At 46.2% G+C, this 22425-nt stretch overlaps 1 protein-coding gene across 3 annotated transcripts in view; it reads left to right on the plus strand.

The window, feature by feature from the left end:
• Window positions 1-22425, plus strand: part of LOC148501151 (phosphatidylinositol 3-kinase regulatory subunit gamma-like) — a 124504-nt gene that overhangs the window by 71037 nt on the left and 31042 nt on the right. For all 3 annotated transcript variants that reach the window (XR_015870077.1, XR_015870078.1, XM_088450863.1), the window contains exons 5-6: window positions 7960-8097; window positions 9512-9713. Coding sequence is in view for 1 of the 3 variants with exons in the window: in XM_088450863.1 (XP_088306989.1) it covers window positions 7960-8097; window positions 9512-9713 (340 nt within the window). In the remaining 2 variants the exon portion in view is untranslated. The remainder of the gene's footprint in view (window positions 1-7959; window positions 8098-9511; window positions 9714-22425) is intronic.

Below are 22425 nucleotides of genomic sequence, written 5' to 3' on the forward strand. Positions count from 1 at the left end.
AAAGGAGCTCAGCGGCCCGGGATGCTGAAGTACAGTAAAATGTGCCCGGTGGCTCTGACAGCCCCGCTGCACATTTCACAACCGGCCACGGCACACTAGTGTGCCGCGGCACACCGGTTGAAAACCGCTGACCTAGAGGCTTCAGGTTGAAAAATATTCTCACCATCGGTAGAAGCAATCCGGTTTTTTGTAGCAAGTGGTGCTCAATTTTGAATAAATGTTCTTTTGATTTGTTGTTATTAGTTATAGAAGAAGTGGGATCAGAATTAAATAAAATTAGGGCTGAGCTCTCATCTGTCAAGGCAAAGGCTGCTCCTGTTCTGCAAACCGATACATCTGAACAGTGGTTTGATAAAATCAGAGTTCAAACAGAGCGATATTGTAAAGAACTAATTACATTTAAGAGAGTTAAACTAGAAAAGGTTAATAGGGATTATCAAGACCATAGAGTATATCGATGGTTGACAGGTTCCGATAATTCCTCACAAAGATTTAGATATAATAGATCTAAACCCTGTCAATTTCAATTTGATAGTCAGGCTTCGTCTGATAGAGAATAATCTGATATTCAAGCTAGTTCCAAACCCCCATTACTCAGGGCTTACACTAGGTCTCAAACTGAGTCCCCTTTAGACGCAGAAGGCCCCACCCGAGGAGGGGCAACTTTAAAAGGAGGGAGGAGGCCAAAGAAAAGGACTTAGTTATCAATTTATCTGATTGTACCCTTAGTGATACAGAGATGAATGTATTAGCTAGGGGTTTGACTTTTGTGCCAACTAATTTTCATGATAAATTTTCATGGTCCATTGATAATTAGAAACTATGTAGAAAATGAAGGTTGAAAGAGAAATTTACAGGAACAGTTGATTCTTCTAGTAGTAAATTTAAAAAGAAAAGTACATTTGACCCTGTCTCTCACAATGCGAATATTAAGACCTTTGCCAGACTAGTGGATCATTCTATTGAGTCATCTTTAACTACACAGTTGAAACCTAGAAATAATCTCAATAAATCTGAGAGGAATGCGTTGCAGGATTTTAGGAAGAATGATGCTATTACCATCAGAAAAGCAGACAAAGGGGGAAAGTAGTGGTTTTGAATACCAAAGATTACGAATGAGAGATATTCAGACAATTGGGTGATTTAAATACTTACCGGTTATAGTATCTGGTGACCCTGGTATAATTTTGAAAAATAAATTGGATGTAATTCTCACCAATGCTTTAACGAACAGATGGATTGATGAGAACACACTTGGTTTTTTGACAACAGAGTTTCCCATTTGTCCTATACTATATGTATTGCTGAAAATACATAAGTCCTTAAAAAAAAAACCCTGGACGGCCAATCATTTCGGCCCGTAATTCCTTGTTTGCTCCCTTTGCTCAATTTCTTGATAGTTTTCTTCAAGGCTGTGTATTGAAAACGGACAGTTATTTGAAGGATACAAATGACTTTATCGACAAACTATGTACCGTACCGTTACAAGCTAGGGGCATTTTGGTGACTCTTGATGTCTCTTCCTTGTATACGGTAATTCCTCATAATGAAGGCATTGCAGCGACCAGGAGAGCCCTAGAACAAACCCATAGGGGGAATCCTCCCATTAACTTTTTATTGGACCTTTTGGAGTTAACATTGACGTGTAACTTTTAAATTTGGCACCAGGTACTACCTCCAAACCGCTGGAACCGCTATGGGTAGTAACTTAGCACCAGCCTACGCGAACCTATACATGGACGCGTATGAGAATCAGCATCTGGTCCAGCGGTTTGGAGATAGTATCTGTTTCTACGGTCGTTTCATCGACGACATTTTTCTGATATGGAACAACACTGAGGAGGCGTTGTTAGAGATGGTTGAATTTCTGAATCAGCTTGACACTCCTATTAGACTAACTTTGAAATATGAGCTTATGGAAAATGATTTTTTAGACGTAACTGTTTACACCACTGACCTAGGTTATGGGTATAGACTTTACAGGAAACCCACTGACCACAATACGCTTCTCCACTACTCTAGTCATCATCCGTATAGTCTAAAAGACAATCTACCTGTGTCACAATTTATCAGAGTACTCCGTAATAATTCTGACTCAAGAACAGCTGAGATTCAGCTTAAAAAGATGTATGATCGTTTCATTGCTCGTGGATACACTGTGAAAATTGTCAACAAATGTCTTACAAGAGCTAGACAGATCTTTAAAGATGGTCATAATCCACGAAATGAATATGGACAGGATCCTTTTGTGGTTTGTACCACGTTTGATACAGCAGGGCCCATAGTGGCTGGGGCTATACGTAAACACTGGCATATGGTAGCGTCAGATCCAGTTCTCAAAGGACATATACCTGAAAGGCCCCTAATGAGTTTTAAGAGGGGGCGGAATCTGAAGGATATTTTGATGCGACCTGATCGGCCGAATATTGGTACTCCACAGACCTGGCTTAATGCTCCCAAACCAGGATGCTATCGTTGTGCGGGATGCACTACCTGCAGAAGCATGCTCACAGGTCAGACGTTTTGTCATCCACGGACTGGTCGGAAATTTTCTATCCGTCATAGAGTTACCTGCACTACTGAATATGTAGTATATGCTCTTATTTGCCCTTGTTCATTATATTATATTGGCAAAACCATAAGATCATTTCGTGAGCGTATGGCAAATCACAGGTCCTCTATTCGATCTGCGTTGACTAATGGGACTTCCGATAAACCTGTTGCCCGACATTTCTGCGAAATGAAACATCCACTATCTAGTCTTAAATGTGTAATTATAGACTGGGTGCCACCACCAAGCAGAGGAGGAGACCGTGGTAAATACAGAGAGAGGCGTTCTGGACTCATATACTTGATACTATACACCCAAAGGGGCTTAACGAAGCAGCCCATCTGAGTATGTTTTTGTGACATTTTTATGAGAGGTGCACCACCAGCATTTTTTCATCATTTTTTAATTTTTCATCATTGGATTAACAATTTTTTTTTCAATGGAGAAGCTATAGGTTGCGTGTCAGTTATTTTTTCATTTTTATTTTAATTTTATCTTTGTCACTTTTTTCATATTAGAATGATCTATTCCTGGTATATTATTGTATACACACCATTTGATTATATGTTATCAATAAGGTTTTTTGTGCCCATTAGATTTGCATGTAGTCTCTATAATGTGATGTGTGCAGATATGACCTATTACCATCTGTGTCTGTTCAATATGTGTGCTATTTTGGCACATATTAGTTTACTAATGTGTTTGCACAGTGTTATAACATAGTTTAAGTTTTTAGTTTATATATATATCCATGGCAACAAGGGGGCGTGTTTTTGTCAGATGATTCAGCGGCGTTTCTAGCTATTGTTGCCAACGTTAATCAGTATGACTCGAGGTGAGTCACATGCTCATGCCCACTTCCTGGTTACAGCGTTACTGCGCTTAGGTAACCAGGATGTGTGCATTCCACGAGAAGGAATGAGCAGGGTTTGAAACGCTCGCGGGAGCTCCGTGTCTGACCAGATTACATAACAATCGGTGGGTTTGCTTTGGAAGTTTATTTAATATGTATATTATAAGATGTGTTCATTGGATTTATCATCTAAGTCCCCTTACAGCCGGTCAGTTTGTTGATTATACATGTAACAGGTACCACAAAGGTGTTTTAAGAGGGAGGTGTTGGATCAATGTAATTGCATTAATTATGTAATTAGTGTGTGTATTTATATGTTCAGTGTTGTATGTACTTGCATCTTGACAAAGGTCCAAGCATGGGACCGAAACGTCGATGGATGGCTGTACTATGGCTGTATTTTTAAGATGACGTAAATAAAAACAAATCTTTTTGATATCTATGAAGTCTGGTGAGTGCACCCTCATTTTGTTTGGAGATTGTCTTTGACAAGGTATTTACCTTGTTTGGGTCAGCTACCCCAGCATTGGATTCAGGCTTAACGTGAGTGTGGACAGTTTGCATATATATATATATATATATATATATATATATATATATATATATTATAGAATCTCCTGGAGAATGTCCGCACTCACATCCGCATCACAAACAACTGGTTGGGGTGCTCACCCTGGAGCAGAGTTCTTATCCGGAGTAATATAATAATGTTGAATAAAGGGCACTCACCAGAGCATTTCCAGCAGAATAAATCATTTTAATGGCTTACATGTGTCAGTCGACGTTTCGGTCCAGCAGGACCTTTATCAAGACCAGCAGCAGCACAACATGTGAACAAAAGACAGCATATATCCAAAAAGAGCCTCACAAACCTCCTTACCTGTGTCCCCTTATGTAGCCAGCACCCCCACGTGTCACATCACCAAGCAGCGCTACAGCTGGAAATGGAATGCATTCCACCGGCTGGAACGCATGCATCCGCGGACCGGAAGCAAGTAGACTTCCGGTCACATGTCTCAAAGGGCGGGTCTAGTAGTCATAACAACAGCCCAGATGCTACAGTACACATCCTCACCAAGCGTCAGCTTTAGCATCACGGACCAGCAGGTAACGTAGTAAAGTTTACTTAGGGACAAAGCGCATCAAGCAGCATAGTCAGCCATAAATACCAGTAAGTCAATCTGTGCAAAAGACGAATCTAATGCATATATACGCATATATACACATTGCAAAATACTGTAGTGACCACGGGGGGGCGCTAGGCAACACAGGAGTCACAGGAGACCAACATTTATAAACAATAACTGTAACTATTAAAATATACCACACCAGTGGTGAATAGTTCCCAAACATTAAAAATAATTTTGCAGTGGTTAATTATCTTTATATATTCTTAGAACTATATAAAAGAGGGTAATCAAAACTAATGATATCCTCAGATATCCACCTCCACAACATCATATCATATACTAAGAAACCTCAAACAAAAAGAACAAACAAGAAAAAAACTTAACCTGCCTTAGTACCTTAATTATTATTTCAAAAAAATATTCAGAATATATTTCAGGGCATCTGTGACGTCACTAGTATAGTGGCCAATGAATAGTGATGTGGGCGTGGTCCACATGCCAGGCCACCGTGTCCCCCCCCGCAGCACCCGCCGGACCCCCAGTGGCAGCCGCCGGACCCTTCTGCGTCTCCCGCCGGTCCCCTCGTGACACCCGCTGCACCCTTCCGCCTCACCCGCCGGACCCCTCATGACACCTGCTCCACCCGCCGGACCACTGCAACATCCACAGCACCCGCGCGACACCTTCCGGACCCACCCGCAGCACACACCAGGCCTCCCGCTGTGCTCCCCCTCAGGTATTCTGAAAACCGTAATAATCCAAAATCCAAAATGCTCCTGGTCCCGAGCATATGGGAGACTCAACCTGTATTTATTATAGTATTCACAACGCTTCACTTTTACCACATTTTGTTATGTTACAGCCTTGTTCCAAAATGGAATAAATTCATTTTTGTCCTCAAAATTTTACACACAATAGCCCATAATATTGCAAATATTATAATAATAATAAAAAAAACAAAAAAACTAAGAAATCACATGTACATAAGTATTCACAACCTTTGCTCAATACTTTGTTGATGCACCTTTGGCAGCAATTACAGCCTCAAGTCTTTTTGAATATGATGCCACAAGCTTGGCATACCTATCTTTGGGCAGTTTCGCCCATTCCTCTTTGCAGCACCTCTCAACCTCCATCAGGTTGGATGGGAAGCGTTGGTGCACTGCCATTTTCAGATCTCCAGAGATGTTCAATCGGATTCAAGTCTGGGCTCTAGTGGCTGGGCCACTCAAGCCCATTCACAGAGTTGTCCTGAAGCCATTCCTTTGATATCTTGGCTGTGTGCTTAGGGTTGTTGTCCTGCTGAAAGATGAAAGTCGCCCCAGCCTGAGGTCAAGAGCGCTCTGGAGCAGGTTTTCATCCAGGATATCTCTGTACATTGCTGCATTCATCTTTCCCTCTATCCTGACTAGTCTCCCAATTCCTTCCGCTGAAAAACATCTCCACAGCATGATGCTGCCACCACCATGCTTCACTGTAAGGATGGTATTGGCGGTGCCTTGTTTCCTCCAAACAGAATGCCTGACATTCACTCCAAAGAGTTCAATATTTGTCTATCATGGTCTGAGAGTCCTTCAGGTGCATTTTGGCAAACTCCATATGGGCTGCCATGTGCTTTTTTCTAAGGAGTGGCTTCCGTCTGGCCACTCTACCATACAGGCGTGATTGGTGAATTGCTGCAAAGATGGTTGTCCTTCTGGAAGCTTCTCCTTTCTCCACAGAGGAATGCTGTAGCTCTGACAGAGTGACCATCGGGTTCTTGGTCACCTCCCTGACTAGGGCCCTTCTCCCCTGATCGCTCACTTTAGAGGGCTGGCCAACTCTAGGAAGTATCCTGGTGGTTTCGAACTTCTTCCATTTACGGATGATGGAGGCCACTGTGCTCATTGGGACCTTCAAAGCAGCAGATATTTTTCTGTACCCTTCCCCAGATTTGTGCCTCGAGACAATACTGTCTCGGAGGTCTACAGACAATTCCTTGGACTTCATGCTTGGTTTGTGTTCTGACATGCACTGTCAAGTGTGGGACCTTATATAGACAGGTGTATGCCTTTCAAAATCATGTCCAATGAACTGAATTTACCACAGGTGGACTCCAATTAAGGTGTAGGAACATCTCAAGGATGATCAGTGGAAACAGGATGCACCTGAGCTCAATTTTGAGCTTCATGGCAAAGGCCGTGAATACTTATGTACATGTGATTTCTTAGTGATTTTTTTTTTATTATTAATTTGCAAAAATCTCAAAAAAACTTTTTACACGTTGTCATTATGGGGTATTGTGTGTAGAATTTTGTGGACAGAAATTAATTTATTCCATTTTGGAATAAGGTTGTAACATAACAAAATGTGGAATAGCATGTAACTTAGTGGTCAGCAGCAGTACACATGGGAGAATAGAGGTGCATTATATGTATGGACATTCGCATGTAACATAGTGGTCAGCAGCAGGACACATGGGAGAATAGAGGTGCATTATATGTATGGACATTAGCATGTAACTTAGTGGTCAGCAGCAGTACACATGGAGAATAGAGGTGCATTATATGTATGGACATTAGCATGTAACATAGCGGGCAGCAGCAGTACACATGGGAGAATAGAGGTACATTATATGTATGGACATTAGCATGTAACTTGGTGAGCAGCAGGACACATGGGAGAATAGAGGTACATTATATGTATGGACATTAGCATGTAACTTAGTGGTCAGCAGCAGTACACATGGGAGAATAGAGGTGCATTATATGTATGGACATTAGCATGTAACATAGTGGTCAGCAGCAGTACACATGGGAGAATAGAGGTACAAGCATGGACATCACATACCAGAGAAGTTCAGATTTGGACCTCAAGATTCTGCTGATGCGTTCTCAGAAGCGAAGATCCAGCCACAAAATGGAGCAGATGGGAGTGCTTGAGGTGACTTGTACATCAGGCAGGTCGGGACAACATATCGTTAGCCATTCGATAGAGCGTACACGCTGCACGATTTGTGGGAAATCATTGATGATATCCTCAAATTGAGCAGCATGTAGGGCTGGCCTGAAGATGCGATGGACAATGACACGGGAGTGCGCATGGTGCGTACACAATGGCCCATTTGTCGTTTCGAGCCGTCGGAATTGGGCAAATGGTTCAAAATAAAGTCTATTGTGTACACAGCTTAACAGGTAGATTGTTAGCTACATAGAGAAGAGCAGATGCATACTGTTAGAGGCATCAGGAGGACTGTTGTGTAGCTTAACATGGTGAGTTCTACCCACAGTTTGTGGTATATAGTTTTAAAGTGAAACTCCTCAATCGTGTTTTCTATTAGTTTGCTGGTTTTCTTCGTAAGGAGTCTTATGTGGGGCGGGAGGATAAGACAGATTTTAATCATATTTTGTGTGCTGCCTTACCTTGTGTTAATTCAAGACTTGTAGTTTCAGATCTCTCTGGGATAGACCTGGAAGCAGCAGATCTACAGTTCCTCACAGACATGGTGAAGTTATTCCTGATAGAGTTACCAACTCCTGTAATCCCACTGCATGTCCATCGTGACCTCATTCAAGTACTGTTAGGTGAACAACCCAAACTCTGCTCTTCTGGTTTATATCCTGTTAAATGGTCATTAACATGCAACATGGTTAGACAGGGTTTTATTGATGTAAGCATCCTTTTGATCACTAAGGGGGTGTTTTAATTGTTTTATTGCGCCCGATCTCCCGTCGGGATATCAGGGGGTGATATTCAGTTGGTGTAGGGCCCCTGTGGCTTTTCGAGCATGGGCACCCCAAACCAGGGCTTTTTTTGCACATTTATGCTTGCCACTTCAGGAGGGTGTCAGCAGAAATCTGTCCACCCACAGCATTCGCTCCCGAATGGAGCAACAACTGCCGCGGGTGAAAAAAATTAAATCGCCCCTATGTATTGTTGTGTGCTAGAAATCTCTTGGATTGGTATTTTTTTTATTTTTGTTTATATAGACCTAATAATACACTATACCTTATATCGCACTGTGAACTGCAGAATTATCATTCAAAACAGATTTATGAAATGGGTGCCTGTTCTACAGAGACCTAAAAACATACAAAGAATGATTAGTTGTTTTTTTTTAGCTCTTTATTTAAGATTTGCTGATCTTTAGAATATATAATTGTGTATCAATTCATGAATGGAAATAATGTATTACAAAAGTGTATTTTCAAAAAGCTGGATATCCCTTTTAGGTAGTTCAATAGACTGTAATTGTGGCACTTGTTACACTGGGACTTTATCCACTGCATAGAGAAGTGAGAGGATGAACATCATTTAGTGTCTCAGTTTGACAGTCAAGGTTAATTTCTCATGGATTTGTAATACAGGATGCGGTCAATATCCCTATCGCGGGGATTCCGGCGCTCAGAATGCTGGCGCCGGAATCCAGACATCTGTCAGAATCCTGGAGCCGGCATCCCAACTGCCGGAATCCTGAAGGTAAGTAGCGGGATTGGGGGAGGGCTAGCATTAGGCACGAATGGGGGAGGTTTAGGGTGCGGGGAGGGGGAGGTTAGGTTTAAGCACTAGGGGGGAGGTTAGGATCAGGCAAAGGAAAGGAAAGGGAGGGTTGGGGTAGGGAGAGGGGAAGGATTAGGATACCTACTGACAGGTGTCTGTATCCTAACCCTGTCGGGATCCTGAGCACATGAGTCCCGTACTCATCCCTTGTAATATATATATGTGTGTGTGTATATATATATATATATATATATATATATATATATATACACACATACATACACACACACATTTGGTAGACTTGTATGCATGTACCAGTATATACAAATATAATTCTTGTAAAGATTGTGTATCCATAGCCAAGTTTTTACTAGGCTAAGTTTATTTGATATCTCATTAATGTGCATTTAAAGCTATAGTTATAATGCTCCATTTATTATATATGTATTGTCATATATATTGAGCCTTTTATTCTTGTTTTTGTTTTATCACATACAGAGAATGCTGAGGATGAGCAAAAGAGAGCACAGGTTTCTTTAATTTTGCAACCACCTGCTGTCCCCTTGCAGCACATACTAACTTTCCAATACATACTTCAACATATCCAAAAAGTATGCAGTGTAAGAAACATTAAAGGACTGACTGCGAAGATGGCTGTAGACTATTTTGGGCCTTTGCTGCTTCGGCCCGTGATCGCAGGGTGAGTTCTTGTGTTTAATATTTGCGGTATTCAATGAGTTTGGTTTTTGCGGTTGCCCCTTCATTGACATTTTAAATTGTATTGTGTATACTGCCCCTCCAAAGTCTACAGCTACTTTTCTCCCACACCAGACAATCCCAAATAGATGTCTTCTGAAAACTGTTCTCATGTGACAACATAAAAATTAAAAATATATTTTTTTTCTTCAGGCTCCATAGGGATACCATGGGGGATATTATGGTTGGAAGACAAGGCACCAAATTGTTAAAGCTTTGGCTCCCTGGGTCCTCCTCCATATATACCCCGCCCCTAGCCATAGGACTTTAGCTTGTTTATTTGGTGCGGCAGGAACAGACGCACCTTTGTAACGGGACTGCTCAGGCAGTCATTAGCTTTTTATTTTATGATTTATTCTAGTTTTTTTGAGTTGGCAGCACTAAGCGGCTGTATCAAGACTCGTATGCTGCGACTCCATCTGCCTTCGCCGGGCTGCAGCATCAGTAATTATGCTGGTGATTTCGGCGGGTCGCAGCTGAGCTTAGCTAGCAGCAATGCTGCGACCCGGACTGAACCGGATGCTCGGAGATGTCAGGTAAGATGATACCTCGCTTATGGGGAATCGTGCGGCAGTCCTTGCTTCTGGTGTCAGAGACGCACCAGAAACCCTGCTGTGAGGATCAGTGATTGTCTGTGTCCTTACTACACCAGTCGGGGCTCTATTGTCTGACGCTGGGGATCGGCAGCAGACACTATCTGTTGCCACGAGGCCAGCGTACCCGGCTGGTTAATGCCCAGACGCAGACCCTACGAAGTGTTTCGCGTGTCTGGGTTGCTCCGCCTATCCTCCACGTGTATGAGACTCTCACGGTCCACGCTCAACATCTACTGTTGATAACAGACTGGTAGTGACTGAAGTGCCTAAACGCATGTTGTCTTTATCTCAGTCTGATGATGCACAGGATTCCTCTCCAGGATCTACTTCTGGGGAGGTGGATTATCCAACTACGATGGATGTTACTACTTTGGCGAGGGCGGTTAAATCAGTCCTAGATATTCAGGATGATGAACCGGCCCATAGTAAGAAGACCAATGTTTAATCACCACCGAAAGGTGGTCAAAACGGAGTTTACTGTGTCTGAACAGCTCACTGAGCTTATTGAGGGGGCATGGGGTAACCCTGATAAACGATTTTATGTAGATAAGAGAATAAAATTATTGTATCCATTCCCACCTTCTGTATGTGTTAAGAGGGAGGTACCTCCTACTGTGGATGCTCATGTAACGCATTTAATCAGAAATGCTACAATGCCTATTCCATCAGCGTCTTCTCTGAGGGATTCCACAGATAGAAAGATTTAATCTTGTCTTAAGGCAATATTTTCATCATCTGGAGCTGTTACCTGTCCAGCTATAGCTGGAGCCTGGGTAGCTAAAGCTGTTGAAGAATGGATTGAGGCATAAACTCTCTACCAAATCCTACCAGAGAACAGATGATAAACATCTCCCACATACGGGAAGCGGCTTCCTATCTGGGAGGCGCTGCAGTGGATGCTGGAATTTTAGCTTCTAAAGCATCGGCAGCATCCATAGTAGCACGCAGGGCCCTTTGGTTGGCCGATTTCTTTCGGTCACAGATAAGATCTTGGAAATCTGATACAGGATCAAAGAGAGCACTGGAAGGCTTACCTTTTCATGGAAAGGTACTCTTTGGAGCAGAGTTGGATAACCTAATTACTACTCTGGCGGCTTCAAAGTCAGCAGGCCTGCCATCTACATCAAAGAGTAGAGCTAGGCAGGTTCCTTTTCAGTACTTCCGTTCTCAGGAAAGAGCTAAAGGACAGACTTTCTCTAGGACGCCTATTTTTCGTCAAAGCGACAAACTAAGAGGTCTGGCCAGGCAATACATTCAGCTTCTAAGCCGGACAAAAAGTCCTCAGCCTGATGGAGCGGGCCTCCTCCTGGGGGATCCCAGTGTGGGGGGGCTGACTTCTTCAATTTGCGGATTATTTACATCAAACTACAGATGCCTGGGTCCGAGAAGTGGTCTCTTGGGTATGCCCTCACTTTCAGGAGACATCTCCACCAGACGTTTTTTTGCCACATAGCCTCCACCAGATGTGGACAAGTCCTTGTCTTTTCAGAAACCCATTCACTCCCTGCTACAGGTGGGGGAAATAGTCCCAGTTCCTGTGTCCCAACAATGAAGGGGTTATTACTCAAATCTATTTCTGGTCCAGAAGCTGAATGGGGCATATCTCTGGTCAATTATTTTGGCTATGGAGCCGGGTTATTACATGGTTTCCCTGGATATTCAGGATGCATATCTGCATATTCCAATTATCCCATCCCACCAGCAATTTTTACGGTTTGCTGTCCTTCAGCAACATTACCAATTTCAGGCTCTGCCCTTTGGCCTTCCTACGGCTCCCTGGTTATTTACCAAAATAATGTCAGTCATGATGGCTTATGTCAGGCGTCGGAGTCAGAATACTGCCATATCTGGACGACCTTCTGATATTGGCACAGACTTCGGTGGTTTTGCAACACCATCTTCAACTGACTATAGCTGCCTACAAAGGCACGGCTGTACCATCAATTGGAAGAAATCATCGATTTCTCCAACACAGCAGATCGTACATCTGGGAAAATTTCTAGAATCTCGGGCACAAAGGGTGTTTCTGCCAGAGGACAAGATTGTGGCCTTTTTAAAGTGGATACACATGCTGCTATGCAAGCGAAGGGAATCCATTCTGTCAGCAATGCAGGTGCTGGGATCAATGGTATTGACCTTCGACATGGTGAGGTATGCTCAGTTCCATTCCAAGCCCCTGCAAAGGTTGATTCTCTCATGACGGCATCATGCCCGTTCTGGATTCCAAATTTGGTGCTTCTCACCACGGACACCAGTCTTCACGTATGGGGGGCAGTGACAGGTCATCACACCTTCCAGGGGAGATTGACAGATCAAGAAAGTAGTCTGCCAATAAACATTCTGGAACTGTGAGCAGTATACAAAGCATTTGTCAGGGCACAGGACCTGCTCCAAGGCAGGCCTGTCCAGATCCAGTCCAACAGCGCGACTATAGTGGCCTACCTCAATCATCAGGGAGGCACAAGAAGTTATGCGGCCTTGAAGGAAGTGACAAAGGTTCTTTTCTACTTCAGGGTCCATAGGGTATCCACAGGATACCTTGGGGTATAGGTGATGACGTCAGGCATCGGGCACCATAGAGATAAAGCTTTCAGCCTCCCAGGATGCACTAGGGTCCCCCTCCTATACCCCGCCCCCGAGCCAAGGCATCTCAGTTTAGTTTGGTGCCCGGCCGGAGTCGGATGCACCTGTTAGAGGGGGGCCATGAAGAGCCCCTGAAGTTTTCGTCTTTGCAGCTGTGGCTGCACATCTGGAAGTACAGCATGGACAGTCAGTCCTGATGTCCATGCTGTCTTCCCTACACCCCCGCCAGTACCAGAACGCCGGTACCGATCCGGGGATGCTGGTAAGCATCTGGGGTCACAGCTAGCGGTGACCCCAGATGTTTGGGACCATGGCCGGATCCAAGGGGGACTACAAGGTAAGCAGCAGGGTCCCGCGGTGGGACCCTGCTGAACATGGTCCTAAGTCCCCAGGCAGGGGGCTCCCTGGGGTCTGGCTGCAGCGTGGAGCCAGGTACTAACCTGCGCTTCCACTACCCCCCTGGGACAGCGGACCGTGGCAGAGCGGTAGCGCTGCGGCGTCCCAGGGGTTAAATGCATGCCAGGGGAGCGCGCCTTCCCTGTCTCACAGTCTGCGCCTCCCCCGCTGCACACAGCCCTCTCTGCTCTAGCTGATTGGTCCTGTGTCAGCGCTCCTCCCCCAGGCCGGCCTCCTCTCTGCTCCTCGGTGGCCATCTTTGGAAGAAGCATGGTGAGCGCTGCTGGACGTTGATGAACGGTGGCATCGCGGTCTGGGTCCCCCTGCATACCTCTCCTCCGTTGGATTAAGGTCTGTGTATGCAGCGCTGTGTCCTACCAGGCTCTGAGTCTGCGTAGTTGAGGATCAGCGCTGATAGTGCAGGAATTGATTTCTTTGCATTGTATGTGACCTATGCTAGCGTCTGCTGCCTGTACTTTCTTTTTCTTCTGTCAGCATTTCACTGTCCCTGATCTTTCTGCTAAAGCCCTTGCGGTGCGGTGCTTGCAGGGTGGTCTCACACTATACTAACGAGTATCAGTGAGAGGGGTCACATACTTACCATTATGTCTGAAAGTGACTTTCCTCTCCAGCTTTTATGTACTACATGCAAGGTACCTATAGCGGAGGGGGACGGTAGCGCGGAGGGGCTATGTCGGAAGTGTTATTCATTGACGCGGCCGATTGCGGTCACGGCTCTGGTACAGGAGCCGCCCTGGGCTTGTTTCGCCAAAGCACTTACAACCCTCGTGGGCCAGTTAGCTCCGCAGCCTGCCTTCACTTAGATGGGATTGTCCCCGCAGTCAGTGGTGTCGTCACCCATGCAGGGTTTCCCGAGACAATTGATGGTAACCCACAGTCTCCCTATTTCCCCTCCACAGGTCTCTCATGAGCCTGCGTGGGTTAATTCGTTAAGCTCTGTACAGCATTTGTCAGAAGTGTTGCAAGGGGAGTCTGTGATGCGGCCTCACAAGCGGCCGGTGGCGTCTCTGTCTGCTCCTTATGAGGATGACGACGGGACGTCCGATGATGGGGACATTCTGGATCTTTCTGACCAGGAACCTCCCCGTCCTAAAGAGTCGGACGCTAAATCTAAGGTTTATATACCTGGCCTTATTCGCGCAGTCCATACTACTTTAGTTATTGAGGATGAGGAGCCTCCGGTATCAAAATCCAAATACGCCTTTTTCCAAGGATGTTAAGGGAGATGCCACAGTGTTTCCTCTTTCGGGGCAATTAGTGGACCACCTAGAGGAAGCGTGGAAAAAGCCAGGCAAATGGTATCAGCCTCAAAGGCGTTTAGCAGTGGCATATCAGTTTGCGGACAATTATTTTGCCAAGTGGGAATCTCCGCCACAGGTGGATTCCCATGTAACACGCCTGGTCCGAAGTGCCACGTTGCCCATGCCCTCCATATCCTCCTTAAAGGATGTCACGGACCGTAAGGTGGAAATCTGCCTAAAGTCCGTTTATTCTCTTGCGGGGGGGCAGCTAGGCCGGCTATGGCCATTTGTTGGGTTGCCAGAGCTATGGAGCGCTGGGCAGATACGTTAGAGGCGTCCTTCGATTCCGACTGTTCGGCTGAACAGACCGAGTTGATAGGCAATCTCAGGGATTCGGCCACTTACATTAATGAAGCGGCTTTGGATATCAGTACCCTGACCTCACGGATTTCTTCGGCTGCTGTGGCGGCTCGTCGCACGTTATGGTTGCGATCTTGGAAGGCGGATGCTGATTCCAAAAAGGGCCTGGAAGCCTTGCCCTTTAACGGAGAAGTCCTATTTGGTCCAGATCTGGACAAAATTGTGGCCACGCTGGCGGCAGCCAAATCAGCATGTCTCCCGTCTGCTGCAGTTCCGTCCAGCTCAGGTACGTCGTCCTTTCGGCCTTGCAGGGCCCAGGGTAGGCCTAAAGCACAAACGTTTCCCCGACAGGCTGGCCCCAAAGAATCGGCCAAGCCCCGGAAGCAGGCCTGGAGGTCCAGGCATCTGGCTCCTAAGCCAGATGACAAGCCTGCGGCCTGACGGTCCGGGCCTCCCTTTGGGGGATCCCAAAGTGGGAGGCCGCCTGATGCAGTTCGCCCAGTGTTGGTCGGTCACCACGACGGACACTTGGGTTCTCGAGGTGGTTTCTCACGGGTACGCACTCTCCTTCCGGCACAGACCCCCGTCTCGATTCTTCACCACGGGTCTACCATCAGACCGGAACAAAGCCTTGGAACTGCGGAAAGTTTTGCACACTATGCTCCAGGCTGGAGTTATAGTGCCTGTTCCATTCTCCCAGAAGGGCCAGGGTTTCTATTCCAATCTCTTTTTGGTGCAGAAACCCAATGGGTCGTATCGTCCGATACTCAACCTCAAAGCTCTCAACAAGTCTTTGCGGGTACCGAAGTTTCGGATGGAGACCCTGCGGGTCCATCATTCTGGCGCTGGAACCTGGGGACTATATGGTGTCGTTGGACATACAGGACGTTTACCTGCATGTCCCTATTCTTTTGCGTCATCAACAGTTTCTCAGGTTTGCAATCCGCAACGACCACTTTCAGTTCCGGGCATTGCCTTTTGGCCTGGCGACAGCACCGCGTGTTTTCACCAAGGTGATGGCGGTCATGGTAGCTTTCCTGCGGCTGCAGGGAGTCCGCATGTTACCATACTTGGACAACCTTCTCTTGGTGGCAGGATCTCCAGAGCTCCTTCTGCGCCACTTGGACCTGACCATTGCGGTACTGCAACGGCACGGCTGGTTGATAAACTGCCAGAAGTCCACACTGATCCCGTCTCAGCGGATTCTGCGGACAGCAGAGGATCTTTGTGACGGGGGAAAAGATCTCTGCCTTGCAGTCGAGGGTGCGCAGTTGTCTGCAGAGCCGCCGGGTGTCTCTGCACTCTGTGATGAGGTTACTGGGCTCCATGGTGTCGGTATTCGACATGGTGGAATATGCCCAGTTTCACTCCAGACCTCTACAGCACCGAATCCTGTCCAAATGGAATGGACTGCCTCAGTCTCTAAAATCCCAGACGATAGTGCTCACTCCGGAGGTTCACCTGTCCCTAGCCTGGTGGTTGCAGACGACCCATCTCAACAAGGGTCGTCCGTTCTGGGTGGCGAATTGGGTCCTGTTGACAACGGACGCCAGTCTTCGGGACTGGGGAGCAGTTTCGGGTCCACACTTGTTCCAGGGCAGGTGGACTCAGGCAGAGGCAGAGCTTCCCATAAACATTTTGGAGCTCCGCGCGGTATTCAATGCTCTCCAGCAGGCACATCTGGTTCTCCGAGGTCACCCAGTGCAGGTCCAGTTGGACAACGCTACCACCGTGGCCTACATAAATCGGCAGGGAGGAACCCGAAGTCAGGCGGCTCTCATAGAGGTGTCCCGAATCCTGGTATGGGCGGAGCGCAATCTCCCGGCCATGTCAGCGGTATTCATCCCGGGAGTGCTGAATTGGGAGGTGGACTTTCTCAGTCGCCAGGACATTCATCCGGGGGAATGGTCTCTGCACCCGGACGTCTTTCAACTGCTGGTGGACAGGTGGGGTCTTCCAGAGATCGACCTCATGGCTTCCCGGCACAACAACAAGTTGCCGGTGTACGGGTCTCGCACAAGAGACGAAAAGGCGTCTCTGGTGGATGCTCTGTCCGTCCAGTGGACGTTCCGGTTCGCTTATCTTTTTCCTCCGGTTTCCCTTTTTCCGAGAGTAATCCGGAAATTCAAACAGAAAGGAGGGACGCTCCTGTTGATAGCTCCCGCATGGCCCAGACGGCACTGGTTCTCAGACCTTCAGGGTCTGTCCGTGGACAGTCCTCTGCGGTTGCCGCTGCGACCGGACCTTCTGTCTCAGGGTCCCTGTCTTCATCCGGACCTGACTCGGCTGTCTTTGACGGCGTGGCTGTTGAGACGGCCATGTTAAGGTCCAGGGGTTTCTCCAGCTCTGTAGTGCGAACCATGCTCGGAAACCGTCTTCCGCGAGAATATACCATCGCGTGTGGCATACGTTCTTCCAGTGGTGTAGACCGAGAGGTTATGCACCTAGGGAATTCCGTCTGTCTAGAGTGCTAGCCTTCTTACAAGCAGGACTGGACCATGGGCTTCGCCTTGCTTCTTTGAAGGTGCAGGTTTCTGCCCTGTCTGTCTGGTTCCATCGTAGGATTGCTACAATCCCTGATGTGCGCACCTTTATGCAGGGCGTTTTGCGCTTTCAGCCACCCTTTGTTCCATCTGTCGCACCTTGGGATTTGGCTGTGGTCCTGAGGGCTCTCCAGGGACCGCTGTTTGAACCACTGGGATCAGTGGACCTTAAATGGCTAACAGCTAAGACTTTCTTGATTTTTCATGGGAACAGGGCAGTGCTGCGCACTCGTCCTGAATTTTTGCCCAAAGTTGTTTCACATTAACAAAGAAATCGTTGTGCCGGCCTTTAACTCACCTGGTCTTTCAGTGGGTGAGGCCACTTTGGATGTGGTGCGGGCCTTAAGAACTTATGTTCACCGCACTTCTTCATTTAGGAAGTCGGATGCCTTGTTTGTCCTCTATGGCTTCCGTAAAAAGGGTTGGCCTGCTTCCAAACAAACTTTGGCAGCTTGGATCCGTATGGCCATTTCAGAAGCTTATCTTCATGAAGGCCTGCCGGTTCCATCCTCTGTGAGGGCTCATTCCACTAGGTCTGTGGGTCCCTCGTTGGCAGCACGACGTGGTGCCTCTGCAGTCCAGATCTGCAAGGCTGCCACGTGGTCCTCTGTCCATACCTTTGTGAGGTATTATGCGTTTCACACCTTTGCCTCTCAGGATGCTTCCTTCGGGCGGCGGATTCTCCTTTCATCACAGGAGCGTCCCCACCCTTAAAGGATACTGCTTTGGGACATCCCCAAGGTATCCTGTGGATACCCTATGGACCCTGAAGTAGAAAATATGAGATATGGTAAGAACTTACCCTTGTTATTTCTATTTCTACGAAGTCCATAGGGTTCCACAGGACTCCCGCCCTGTCACACCTGTGCTGCAGATCGGTTTTACTCTGGTCACCGGTTTTTCCGTCTCCCTCTGGTGAGAATGTGATTCTTGTGTGTGTCCAGATCTTTTTTCTCTCTCTTCTTTCTCCTACGGCCTATGGCTTGGTACGTAACTGAGATGCCTTGGCTCTTTGGCGGGGTATAGGAGGGGGACCCTAGTGCATCCTGGGAGGCTGAAAGCTTTAACTCTATGGTGCCAGATGCCTGACGTCATCACCTATACCCCAAGGTATCCTGTGGAACCCTATGGACTTCGTCTTACCATATCTCATATTATTTAAGCAGAACTTCATCTTCCGGCCATCTCGGCAATATTCCGGGAGTACTCAATTGGGAAGCAGTCTTCCTAAGTCGCCAGGGCATACACGCCGGAGAGTGGTCTCTCCATCCGGGAGTGTTTCAGCTCCTGGTAAACAACTGGGGTCTACCAGAGACAGATCTCATGGCATCACGCAACAACCACAAGGTCCCCAGGTACGGGGCCAGGTCCAGAGACCCATCAGCAGCCTTCGTGGATGCACTTGGCAGTAAGATGGGACTTCAGGTTGGCATATCTCTTTCCTCATTCCCTGCTTCCAAGAGTTCTCAGGAAATTCAAGCAGGAAGGCGTAACAGCAATACTGGTGGCTCCAGCTTGTCCCAGACTTCATTGGTTCACCGACATACAGAATCTGTCAGTAGACAGTCCATATCCTCTTTCTTTGTGGCAGGATCTGCTAACGCAGGGTCCCTGCTGACATCCGGACTTGCCCCGTCTAGCTTTGACGGCGTGGCTCTTGAAACTTCCATCCTAAAAACAAAGGGATTTCCAGTTCGGTATTCAGATGATGCTTAGGGCAAGGAAGCCTGCTTCTGCCCGCATCTATTACAGAGTTTAGCATTCCTTTGGTCAATGGTGTTCCCATAAGGAATATGATCCTAAGGTATTCAGAGTTTACAGGATTCTGGCTTTTCTGCAAGCAGGAATAGACATTGGTCTCTGCCTGGCTACTTTAAGCGTCTGGTTCCAGAAGAAGATTGCTTTATTACCAGATGTTAGAATTTTTTTCCTAGGAGTTTTGCAATTGTCTTTGGTTCTTAAGGGATTACAAGCGTCCCTATTTGAACCTTTTAGACTCTGTAGATTTGAAGTGTTTGACAGCAAAGACCATTTTTCTTCTTCCTACCTCATCTGCTTGCAGAGTCTCTGATTTGGCAGCGCTCTCTTGTCGCTCCTCCTTTTCGCCAGGATAACGCTGTTCTTCGTACAAGGGAAAGTTACCTTCCTAAGGTAGTGTCCCGTTTTCATGTGAATGAAGAAATTGTTGTTACAGCTTTTCAGGCTCCAGACCTTCTGTAGGTGAAGCCTCCCTGGATGTAGTTTGTGCTCTCAGTATTTGTAGCGTAGAATTCTTTTAGAAAATCAGATTCTCTTTTTGTATTATATGGTTTTCACAAATGATGATGGCCAGCTAGTAAACATACTCTAGTGCGGTGGATAAGCATGACTATCTCCCAGGTGTATACACAGGCTGATCTTCCTGTCCCAAGCACGGTGACTGCGTGTTCTACTTAGTCTGTAGGGTCATCGTGGGCATTTAGTTGTGGTGCCTCTGCTGAACAATTATGCAAGGCAGCCACGTGGTCTTCTGTCCACACTTTTCTTTGGTTTTTATGCCTTTGATACTTTTGCCTCCCAGGATGCTTTCTTTGGGCGACGAGTTCTCCTCTCTGCTTAGGAGCATCCCCCACCTTAGGGGAACTGCTTTACGACATCCCCATGGTATCCCTATGGATTCTTATTGACTCCGAAGAAGAAATAAAGAGTTATGGTAGACTTACCCAGATAACGCCTTTTCTTCGATGTCTATAAGGGTCCACAGGGCGCCCACCCAGATGCACCTGGCTTCATTAGGTGATTTCTTTCCGTCAGAGATTCCCTCATCTTCTGTAAGAGTGTTTCTGGTGTACAATTGTTCTTCCTTCTCATCTTTCCTTCTCCTGCCTTTAGGCTTGTTATCTAAACAAGTCCTAGAAGTCCTATGGCTAGGGGCGGAGTATATAAGGAGGAGGACACAGGGCATTCTGGGAGCCAAAGCTTTAACTGTTTGGTGCCTGGTCTTCCAACTATAATATCTCCCATGGTATCCCTGTGGACCACGAAGAAAAGGAGTTATCTAGGTAAGTCTACCATAACTCCATATTTTTCCGATCATGAATTGCTACACGGTTTAACCTTCATTTTGCCCATTGGTTTTGTTAAAAGTAGAGAACTCCAATATTCTGCATATGAGGCCTTACGGCCCTAATTAACCAGGCATTTGGTGAATAATTTAGATAGTAATGTGGGACACCTTGAAGTGATTAGGGCTGTAAAGTCTGCAGAAATGTAGCGAATGCGGTTTCAAAACGAAAACTTAAAATCTATATAATACATCCTGAAAGTATTTTCTGTTATCAACATGTGCAGTAGGAACAGGGGGACAGAGTGAAGGGGCGAACCCCAACGACTGGTAAGAGACATTCCGACTTGCTTACCATCCCCAAGTGAAGCTTGCATGTTTGGGGTGATGTGGAGTTCGATTATATGCCGGCATTGAAGAAGTGCTGTTGCATTTATTTCTATATACCAGTTTACCACATACGAGGGGTGGTTGACAAATTTGTGGCCTAAGGTACAAGGATTTATTAATTTAACTGCTTTATTTTTTAACATTCCTTTGTAGATGTACACACTTAGACCAGCGGTCATGGAGCATACATATCCATGTCTTGTAGAAGTCAGCATCTTGTACCCTCAAAAACAAATGACGTCATCGTACCTGAAAAATGGCGAGCACAGAGTGCTTTTTCTTCAGTTTGGGGAAGAGCTAGTAGTCAGAGGGTGCCAATCAGGCAAATAAGGCGGGGGTGTTTAAGCAGCTGGAATCCACAATTCTGGATGGCAGTCATGGCCACCAGTACCTTGTGAGCTGAAGCATTGTCTTGGTAAAAGAGCACCCCTCTTGTCAACTTCCCATGTCGATTCTTTTGTTGTAGCTGCTTCAAAAGATCAGCATAGTATGACTCTGTGATAGCTTTACCCTCTTCAAGGTAGTCCACCAGCAGTACTTGGAGGCCATCACCTTTCCAGCAGACAGCACTGACTTTGCCTTCTTTGGAGCAGGTGATCCCTAATGCTTGCTCTGTTTTGATTGTTCTTTAGTCTCAGGTTGGAAGTCTCATCCATGGTTATAAATTGCTGAAGAAACCTCTCTGGATCTGCATCAAACAGAGCCTGATTGGTCTTTGATATGGTGAGACGTTCCCGCTTGTGATCAACATTAAGAAGTTTTGGGACCCATCGAGCTGAGACCTTTGTCATTCGGAATTCGTTGTGAATAACACCATGAAACACGTTCCTAGGAGATGCACAGATGTTTGGCAATGTAACACTGTTATTCTTCGATCTTCCAATATCATGTCATGGATTTTGTCAATGGTTTATTGTGTGGTAATGGGCCTCCCAGGATGGGGATCATCATCATCAAGGCTCTTCCTTCCTCATTTGAATTCTGCTGCCCATTACTTAACCATGCTGTAAGGTGGAGCAGCCTCCCCTAGTGTCATAACCATATCCTCTTGAATCTCTGTGGGTGTTAAACCCTTTATGACGAGGTAGCGAATGATTGCGCGATGAGCAGTTACGTCCATTTTTTTAAAATGTCATCCTGTCCATTTCAAATATCTGTAAAACAAAAACAACAGTTATTAACTTGAAGCTTTCTATGTAATCCTAAAAGAAGTTACATTTTATGTGAAAATAATAGTTTAGCACATTTCATTCTACCGCTTATGCCATGAACTTTTCAATTACCCCTTTTAGCATCTCAGTATGATTATGTACAAGCATGAGTCTGATTATTATCTTGCAGAAAAGAAATGCTAAAGCTGGGTGGCTACACACTGACCGATATTTTTGCTGATCAATTGATTGGCCAATATATCTGCTGCCCATCGGCCAGTGTAACTGCGATATGTCTCTGAACAACGTATTTCACAGACCTATCGAGCCGG

Source organism: Taudactylus pleione, unplaced genomic scaffold (genome assembly GCF_031769625.1).
Source record: "Taudactylus pleione unplaced genomic scaffold, aTauple2 ptg000532l, whole genome shotgun sequence".
NCBI classification, from domain to species: Eukaryota; Metazoa; Chordata; class Amphibia; order Anura; family Myobatrachidae; genus Taudactylus; species Taudactylus pleione.